Consider the following 10,195-nt stretch of genomic DNA (forward strand, 5'->3'; position numbering starts at 1 on the left):
GGTTGTGAAAAGTAGCATTGAAAAAGGCAAAAGAGCATTTAGGACATTTGACTATTCTGTGACATTGGGGCTGTATTGATCACAGATTTTCTTCTGTATTATAAGCAGAAAGCTCCCATTGACAGGTCACACTAGCTATTTACAAGAAGCAAAGAGCAATGGAGCTATATCTACCCCCACCCAAGACAGGCAACCTCCTTCACAGTCTCAGATGGTTTCCTTTTCTTTTGTTGCAAACTGTCATTCATTTTCTTTCGTTATTGAAACTTTAAAAAGTTCTTACTAAGAAAGTGATGGATGACTTTAGCAAGATATACGTGCTTGACAGTGGGGGGAGGCAATTAAAGTTGACATTTCAATTTTGTTTCTTTTTAAAAAAAGCAATTTATGCAGAAGATGAATTGGCAGAATGCAATGACGTCTGCCATGGGTTTGCTTGAGAGTATAAAGCCAGCCGAACTTCTCACTGCAGCTCACGCTCAGTAAACAGCTGATTGCCTGTCAACAGCATGCCTCAGCCCTCGCTCCCAGTTTGCCTGTTCTGCTTGCTGACCTTCACTTCAGCATGCTACATCCAGAACTGCCCCAGAGGCGGGAAGAGATCTTTTCCAGATGAAGATGTCAAGCAGGTAAGGTCCATTTATCCTCAATCTCTTTCTATAGCTTTATAAAACTCCTACATACGACATAAAAATAAACTTGCATTCTTGTACCTTTAAATTTAACCAGATTGATTAAGTTGTTAGCTAATGTCAAACATTTACCTTGTTCAGAGTTGTAGCTGACTGTGTGGGTTAATAATATATGTAACAAATTCAGAACTAGGTACTTTTCACTAAGTTTGCTCCCCAAGTCAGAACAAAGGGCTTTCTAAAAAAAACAAATATTCTCCCTGCGTTTGAGGTTGTTTTGCAACTCTTTTAATTTTCTGGTACCTGGTTCAACATTCAATTCACATATGAAAGATAAATGTTTTTGTTTTTCCAAGAAATATCTGTTTACAAGTGTCACTTGGATCTAAAAATTAAATAGCTAACTAACAGCACAAACTCCAGTTCTACGATAGACTAATGGAAACAAGAGGAAAAAGATCAAGAACGTAAATAATTGCCAGTGTTATTCAAATAGCTGAGATTGTGGAATAAGCAAAATAATGTCAGATTGAGGGAGAACCTGTTCCTGCTTATTTCAATTTTCTTTCTCAACTAGCTTAACTTTAGTAAGCTGACAAAAAGCTGGCAGGATTTCTTAGTCTGTAAGGAGATATTGAATCTGTCAACAAGCATTTTACTTTGAAACAATTCACTTTGTTTCACTAAATAAATGCATGGCAATATCAAAGGCACGACAGAAATGTGAAGTTAAAACGCTTTATCAAAATTAGCTGGAGTCACATGCAAATAAGGTGTAGCGAACATGTAGTGAGTGCATGGAATGTAAATTGTGGCACATCATTTGTCTTCATAGATTTCATCACTTGTAAATGAAGCATAGCTTTCACGATGTCAGAGTTACAGTGCAGCATTCAAATCCACTGAAGAATGGTTCAAATCTTTCAAAGAAAAACCCTTTCTTCCCTCAGGACATCTTCTAAATTTTAAAACAAAAGGTTTATGCAAACCCTTCTGAGTCAGAACATGAGTGTTATTGGAGAGAAATCATGTATTTCTTGTATTGGGCTGTTTGAACGTAAATGTTTGATGTTTAAGACCGTAGACTTTCCTGTTTTGGTTTCCATTTGTCACAGTTCTGTCCACACACAGGTATTATTGAGGAGCCAGGGGAAGATTGTTTTGCAGAAAGGGAAAGGATTGAGGGTAGGGCAACAGTAAACACGCAGAGTTGAATGTGTTTCGCTGTTTGGAATCAGCTTCACGATTTTCAATGTTGTCTTTTGGGTTTGTTTGAATTGCCCAGGGAGGCAAAGATAAAGGCTCCATCTCTCAGGATCTTGGTACAGACTGATGGAGCTGTGCGACCTCAAGTGTTCTTTTCACCTTCCCAATTTCGTCCAGCATCAACTTCTAATAAATTACTTTTGGCAGAATAAGATGATAGAGGTTTTAAAACAAATTATAAAACATTTATTGCACATATTATAATTTATAACATATTTGGGATCCCTAGCTTTATAAGTAGATGTGTAGAGTAGTAAAGAGGCTTTGCTAAACTATTACTAGTAACAGATTAGTGAAGTATTATTTTGAATTCTGGGCACCAGACTGTAGGAAAAGTATCAAGACCTTTATAAATGAAGCTACCCTTAAGTGCAAAAGCAGGGAAGTTGTACTGAACTTTCACAAAGCTCTGGTTAGGATCCAACCTGTGTCCAGTTCTAGTTCCCACAATTTAGGAAGAATGTGAGTCTTTTTGAGATGTTACAATGGAGATCCACCAGAATGGTTCCAGAATTTTCACCACAAGGTTAGCTGGAAAAACTGGGGTTGCTGTGCTTGGGAGCAAGGCGATTGCGAAGAGATTTATTTGAAATGTACAAGATTGTGACAGGTTCAGGTGAAGAAGGCAAGAAAAACTGTTCCTATTGAATGAGGTAACACTGGTAGGTTTTTGGATGAGCGGTTCAGAATATGTGAAGAACTTTTTCATACACTAAGTGGCAATGAACTTGACACAATGCTCACAAAGGTAGCAGAAGCAGAGATGGTGACCGATTTCAAAATGAAATTAGGTGGGTACTTGAAAAAAAAACTTATAAAGTCATAGAGTCATAGAGGTGTACAGCACGGAAACTGACCATTTGCCAGCACCTGGCCCATATCCCTCTGAGCCCTTCCTATTCATATATCCACCCAGATGCCTTTTAAATCATACCAGCCTCCACCACTTCCTCTGGCAGTTCATTCCATACATCCGTACCACCCTCTGTGTGAAAACATTGCCCCTTAGGTCCTTTTATATTTTTCTCCTCTCACCCTAACCCTATGCCCTCTAGTTTTGGACTCTCCCACCCCAGGGAAAAGACCTTGTCTATTTACCCTATCCATGCCCCCCCCATGCTTTTATAAGCCTCTATAAGGTCACCTCTCAGCCTTCAATGCTCCAGGGAAAGTTCCAGCCTATTCAGCCTCTCCCTGTAGCTCAAACCCTCCAACCCTGGCAACATCCTTATAAAGCTTTACTGAACTCTATGCTTCACTCTCTAAAGTTTCACAACATCCCTCCGATAAAAGGGAGACCAGAACTGCATACAATATTCCAACAGTGTCCTAACCAATGTCCTGTGCAGCCGCAACATGACCTCCCAACTCCTGTACTCAATACTCTGACCAATCAAGGAAAGCATTCCAAACGCCTTCTTCACTATCCTATCTATCTATGACTCCACTTTCAGGGAGCTATGGACCTGCACTCCAAGGTCTCTTTGTTCAGCAACACGCCCCAGGACCTAACCATTAAGTGTAAAAGTCCTGCTCTGATTTGCCTTTCCAAAATGTTGCACCCCACATTTATTTAAATTAAACTCCATTTGCCACTCCTCAGCCCATCTGATCAAAGTCCCATTGTACTCTGAGGTAACCTTCTTCGTTGTCCACTGCACCTCCAATTTTAGTGTCATCTGCAAACATACTAACTATACCTCCTAGATTAATATCCAAATCATTTACGTAAACACATGACTACAGGGTCAGCGCAGGAGAATGAGCTGTCTAGGTTGCTCCATGGAGAGCTGGCATGGATTCAGTGGGCAAATAATCTCCTTCTGTGCCAAACATGAGTCCATGACTCAAAGATGTTTAATGTAATTGTGGAAAAATGAAAGGTGAGATGAGGAGAAATGTTTTCCTACAGCAAATTGTTATAATTTGAAATCTACTGCCTGAAAGGGTGGGACACATGTGTCTCATAGTAGCTTTTAAAAGGCGCTTAGATTAAGTGATTGAAGAGGAAAGAATACAGCACCATGTAAACAGCAAGGGAGGATTAATTGATTGACCTTTCAAAGGGCTGGCATATTGATGATAGGCTGATCTAAGATTCCATGATCTGCAATGAAATGTCTTTTCACTTGATCCATTAAAATCTTCAGCTAATTCAGCTGTAAAGGTTCTGTAGACCATCTCCTGTGTTGAATATTGCTAGTAAAGTGGCTTCATGATCCTGCTGCTCAGCTTCAAATCTCTCTTTACCCACCCTGACTCTCATTTATTCTGAGAATGGTCTTTAAGCAAATATCCTAACCTGCACTGTTCCTACAGTCACCTTCTCTACCGTCTGAAGCCTTCAGTTTTTCTCTGTTGCTTTTCTCAAAGTTAAGCTTCTCTCCTCCTCTCCTCCCTTATTTGAGCCCTTTACTTTTTTTCTCAGAAGGGCCTAGCGGCACAATCACTAGACTATTAGTCCAGATTCCAGGTAATGCTCTGGGGACCCAGGTTTGAATCCTGCCATGGCAGATGGTGGAATTTGCACTTAATAAAAGTCTGGAGTTGAAGGCTTAATGATAACCATTTATTGATTGTTGGGAAAAACCCATCTGGTTCAGTCATGCCATTTAGGGAAGGAAACCGCCATCCCCTTATCTGGTCTGGCATACATGTAACTCTAGTTCCACAACGAGCTGGTTGACTCTTGACTGCCCTCTGGGCAAAACAGGATGGTTTAGCCAGTGCTGCCACATCCCATGAATGAATTTTAAAAAAGGATCTCTTCCAAAGCACTTTGACATCTTGGAGCATCCGAGGCTAATGGGTGACTTTATAGAGGTTTATAAAATCATGAGGGCACGGACTGGGTGAATAGCTAAGGTCTTTTTCCCAGGATGGAGGATAGGGCATAGGATTAAGATGTTAGGGGAAAAATTAAAAGGACCTGTGGGATAGCTTTCTCACACAGAGGGTTGTGCGTGTATGGGACGAGCTGCCTGGGGAGGTGGTGGAGGCTGGCACAGTTACAACATTTAAAAGTCATCTGGATGGGTATATGAATAGGAAGGGTTTAGAGGGACACGGGGCAAATGCTGGCAAATGGGACTGCGTCAGATTGGGATGTCTCATTGGCGCCGACGAGTTGGACCAACTGATCTATTTTGTGCTATCTGACTCTATGACTCTATTTCGCGAATGTAAGTTGTTGCTGCATTTTCCTATGATACAAAAGAGATCAGTTAAGAGTTTGACTGAGGTGGGTTAGTTACAGAGAGCCAACAGGAAGACTATGGCTCTAAGTGTATTAGTGGTTCCTCAGGTTTTGTCCTGTCATGTATAACAAGTAGTCCATTGGTGTACCATTATACAATAGAGAAGCCAGGTTTGTATCTGCAGGCACTTATTCTGCTGAACTGTGAAGATACTGTGAAGATCCTCTCACTCATCTGTTATTGCTAAGCCCTTATGGGTTGTGTTACAGTCTTATCTTTGAAGTAATAAAAGAAATTGCTCATTGACAAACTGTGAACCTTCAAATTGCTTGAACAAGTTTTTAAGAGAAAAGGCAATTTTCAAAAATTGCAAGAGTGTATTTGTTGACACGAGCTGGAATGAAAGGGGGACAAACCGCCCGAGTCAGTCTAGAGACTAAGGTGGCACTGTGTTCCTCCCATAAAGGAGTTCTTCATTTAACATATGCTGCTGCTGAGTGACAGAGGTGATTTTCTGGTGAATTGCTGCAATGTTTATGGCGGAAGAGCTTTCTGAGCATTTTGCACCATCAGTAGGCATGTTAAAGATTCCTCCATTGAAGTTTAATAGAACAAGTCCATCCCTCCCAGTACTGTACAGGATTCGTCAACAAAAGCTGCCTAACTTGTGTGGCTATGTCCAAACCAAGCAAGGGTGAAGACACATGAGTTCCCAAGCACATGCAAAATGCACTCTTGCAGCTGCCATGTTGTATCCAATGGATGAACCTGTGAGTATAGTCTATGAGGTGAGTAATACTTGTAGGTAAATTTTAGCAGCAATCTTAGCAGCTCACTTTGTCCCTAGTTTTAATTGAGGACAACGGATAAAGTAGAACCAGAGCTTAGTGCCATTGACATGCTACTAATCTTTCTCCATGGCTGTAGTCAAAATTAAGTTTTCTTTTCAAAGACCTTTCCTGTTTTCCTTTTTTCTAACCTTTGCCAGTGTATGCCTTGTGGCCCTGAGAACAGAGGTCGCTGTTTTGGAGCTAACATCTGCTGTGGGGAGGAGATCGGCTGCTACATCGGAACCTCAGAGACCTTGAGGTGTCAGGAAGAGAATTACCTGCCATCACCTTGTGAACCTGCTGGAAGACCGTGTGGTGAAAATGGTGGGAAGTGTGCCTCAATGGGAATCTGCTGCTCTGATGGTAGGATATGGATTAGACTGCTTAGTGATTTGATAAGATCAGAGTCTGTATTTTCCTTTTGACACCCTAATCCCTTTAACTCCCTCATCAATCAAGAGTATCCAACTCAACTTTAAGAATAATCATCGATTTTACCTTCTGTGTCAAAGAATAAGGGCCGTCATAATATTAAGGGATGTAAAAGTGCTTTAAAAAGAACAGAACCAATAATGTATGTTTATGGAAATGATTTATATCATTCAAATGCTCACGACCCCACACTCTTAATACTTGACTGTCCCGCTCATTACTTCCCTGGCCATCCTACTCCTGACTGCCTCCCTCCCACACTCTGCCCTGTTCCCACATTCTTTCCTGTTCTCCATGTGTAAGGTGCTCGAGGGAAAGGAACAGGAGAGCTCAGGAGTGGGGTGTTCTGCATATAGCCCGTGAGATGATGAGAGTGACTGGGTACACAATCACTATGTCAGTGGGAGCACAATGTGCCGATGGGTAGAGTAGGTGCCAACTTCTGTTCTTGGCACAAGTTGATGCCAGCAGCACTGACGTCATGAGCTAGGAGATACACTGTTATAAACAATAGGGAGTCTTTTCAGGAATACGTTAGGAAACACTTTGTATGCAGAAAGGAAATTTCTTCGCAAGCAAAAGAAAATAAAAGCTTGGAAGTCTCTCCCACAAATACAATTGATCAGGAATCAATTTCCAACTTTAAACTTGAGCTTTCTACTTTCTGAAGATGTCAAGGGGACGTGGTGAATAGGCAGTTTTATGTAGTTAGTAATTTCATTGAGTAAGAGGGTCAAAAGGCAAAATGGTTGACTCTTTTTTGGATGTTCCTGATGTAACAGCTGGCTCTCTGCTCACATCAAGCCAAACTGGTGGGCAAAAACTAAAACCCAGCAACGTCTGGTGAGCAAGCTCAGCAAGTCTGGCAGTATTCTGTGGAAGGAGATTTTCTTTGCTTTGTCCCCAGAATGCTGCCAGACCTGCTGAGCTTTCTCACCAGATATTTCTGATTTTGTTTCAGATCTCCAACATCTGCAGTCCTTTGTTTTATTTGGGTGAAAAAAAACGTAGTTTGAACTGAAAATTGGGTTAGGAGTAGATGGGTTCAACTTTTTTTTCAGGGTAACTTCTACCTGTGGTATCAATGGATAAAATAGGCCTTTTGCAATTTACCTTTAAAGGTTTAGATTACATACAGTGTGGAAACAGGCCCTTCGGCCCAACAAGTCCACACCAACCCGCCAATCACCCAGACCCATTCCCCTAACACTACAGGCAATTTAGATTAGATTAGATTAGATTAGATTACTTACAGTGTGGAAACAGGCCCTTCGGCCCAACAAGTCCACACCGCCCCGCCGAAGCGTAACCCACCCATACCCCTACATCTACCCCTTACCTAACACTACGGGCAATTTAGCTTGGCCAATTCACCTGACCTGCACATCTTTGGACTGTGGGAGGAAACTGGAACACCCGGAGGAAACACACGCAGACATTGTGCAAACTCCACACAGAGAGTTGCCTGAAGCAGGAATTGAACCCGGGTCTCTGGTGCTGTGAGGAAACAGTGCTAACCGCTGTGCCACCATGCCACCCATTTGAAGTAGATTTTTGTTTTTTTCACTCATGGGATGTGGGCATTTATTACCCACACCTAGTTGCCTTTGAGAAGGTGTGGTGAGCTGCCTTCTTGAACCACTGCAGTCACTGAGCTGATCCACAATGCCCTTAGGGAGGAAACTTCAGTATTTTAACTCAGCGGTCGCGAAAGAAAGGTAATATATTTCAATGTCAGGTGGTGAGTGGCTTGGAGGGGAGCTTCGAGGTGGTGATGTTCCTTTGTATCTGGTGCCTTTGACTTTCTAGATGAAATTGGTCAATGGTTTGGATGGTGCTGTCTGAGAATCTTTGGTAAATGTCATAGTTGACATTATGGAAGACAGGCTTTCAATATTTTTATGAATTAACTGCATTTAAATGCCACCAGCTGCTGTAGGGGTGTGAAGCTATGAGCCTAGAGCATTAACCTAGTCTCTGGATCACTAGTCCAGTGATATTACCACAATACTAATATTTCCCACTGACATTACCACGATACCAATATCTCCCAGTGATATTACCATGATGGCAATATCTCCCAGTGACATTACCACGATACCAATATCTCCCAGTGATATTACTATGATAGCGATATCTCCCAGTGACATTATCACAATACCAATATCTCCCCAGACATAGGAATTGCTGGATCAGAAAAGAGCAAGTTCCACCTGGTTCAACTTTTACCATTCTGATTGGCGTGTAATCATGCAATATTGGGGTTGTAAACCAAATGAAGCAAAAATCAATTCATTGCTAATAGTCCTTAGATGGGTGGTGAGGAAATCCCCCAATGCAGAGGACTTGATGTGGAAAATCACATTTCCTCCCAGTGTGCTCTGCCTGCCATGCCATATCTCAAATTATCTGTGTACTGTATACCAAAATGTTTCTTATACATACACTGTAACTTCCATCACCCTTTCTGTCTCAACAACATTTCTTCATTGCAAACATTTCACTGACCTCTCAGCAACCAACAAGCAGTTCTGGTCTGGGAATTAACCCTCGGTCCTGCTGAATGTAGCACCTTGCAAAAATGATCGGGTCCTTACATTTATCCTCCTACTTCTCCTTAAGACATAGGTTGCCGAAGAAATAGATATGATCTTTCTGCTAGCTGCTTTCTAATCTACTTAATAAAGCAAGAAACATAGAAATGAAAATCTTGATTATGTTTTTCATTCGTTTTTCTAGAAACCTGCACTGCAGACTCGACATGTCTGGGAAATGAGAATAAAGGGAAACACTCACCCATGAAAAGAAACTTAAGCCTCTTAGACAGTGCTGCAACTGACCTCCTTCTGAGACTAATGCGGCTTTCTAACAGGCAGCCTGCAGAGGAACAGCAGCTAATATAATATCATGTATTCAAATGTGCCCTCTCTTTGCTGCCTTTGAGAACATGCAACACTTGGAGTATAGGCAGGAGCTAGGTATGGAGCAGGGGGTTTTAACAAGAGGGCCATAAACAGTGCATGTTATTCTATGACAACGATATATCTGAGTGCTATCGATTGTACTTACCTAATACTAACAGTATGTCAATCTCAATATTTATTTTGAAGGTAGTAGCTATACTTTGTCAAATGTCATTTCAGTTAACTTTTCTTCAAGTAAATTTTGTTAATAGTATCAAATAGTTTAAGCTGCTTTTCATTTCTTTAGTAACTTGTAAACATTAAGGAAGCATGTGTACAAACATAGCAAAATAAACTCCTATTTGCTAATGGTGAAACTGCAATTCAAAATGGTGGTATCTTATATTGTCTTTGAGTGTTTCTTTATCTGAGAACAAGATTAAAGATCGAGTACAAGGCAGATAAAGAGCATAAAGCGTATTCTGAAAAGCATTCACTGATTCACATCACTTTTGTATCGCTATGTTAGTGAGAACATTGTCACAAATTTAGGGTAAACGGAGCACCAAGAATGAGTTATCTCACCAAGTGACTCTGACCTTCTTTGAGGTGGGGGTGAAGATGAGGAGGAGGCACTGGGGGAGTTTAGTTAGAACTTCTCTTTTGAATTAGACTAAATAAGAAAATTTATCAGAGACAAATTTTGATCATGTCAGTGATTTAATCAGAAAGTATTGTGGCATTGTAGATATAAAGGGGATAAAGAATTCATCTTGTTGGTAGAAAAGTTGAACCAATGGTTGAGAGGTTTTATGAGAATAGATTGGATTAGATTCCCTACAGTATGGAAACAGGGCCCTCAACCCAACAAGTTCACAGTTCACAGTGACCCTCCAAAGAATAACTCACCCAGATCTATTGCTCTACCCTATATT

General features: G+C 41.0%; 1 protein-coding gene across 1 annotated transcript; it reads left to right on the forward strand.

Annotated features, from left to right (window-relative positions):
- The first annotated feature begins 493 nt into the window (after positions 1-493).
- Positions 494-9,635, forward strand: LOC140482715 (vasotocin-neurophysin VT-like). The gene is made up of 3 exons (XM_072580266.1): positions 494-629; positions 6,084-6,288; positions 9,097-9,635. Exons 1-3 carry the CDS (start codon positions 510-512, stop codon positions 9,258-9,260), a joined length of 489 nt encoding a protein of 162 aa, XP_072436367.1. The 5' UTR covers positions 494-509; the 3' UTR covers positions 9,261-9,635.
- Positions 9,636-10,195: the final 560 nt, after the last annotated feature.

Source organism: Chiloscyllium punctatum, chromosome 1, assembly GCF_047496795.1.
Source record: "Chiloscyllium punctatum isolate Juve2018m chromosome 1, sChiPun1.3, whole genome shotgun sequence".
Lineage (NCBI taxonomy): Eukaryota > Metazoa > Chordata > Chondrichthyes > Orectolobiformes > Hemiscylliidae > Chiloscyllium > Chiloscyllium punctatum.

Coding starts and splice junctions, on each gene's coding strand:
- LOC140482715 (XM_072580266.1), top strand. CDS start 510: ATGCCTCAGCCCTCGCTCCCAGTTTGCCTGTTCTGCTTGCTGACCTTC. Junction 630..6,083: donor CAGATGAAGATGTCAAGCAG/GTAAGGTCCATT, acceptor AACCTTTGCCAG/TGTATGCCTTGTGGCCCTGA. Junction 6,289..9,096: donor GGGAATCTGCTGCTCTGATG/GTAGGATATGGA, acceptor TCGTTTTTCTAG/AAACCTGCACTGCAGACTCG.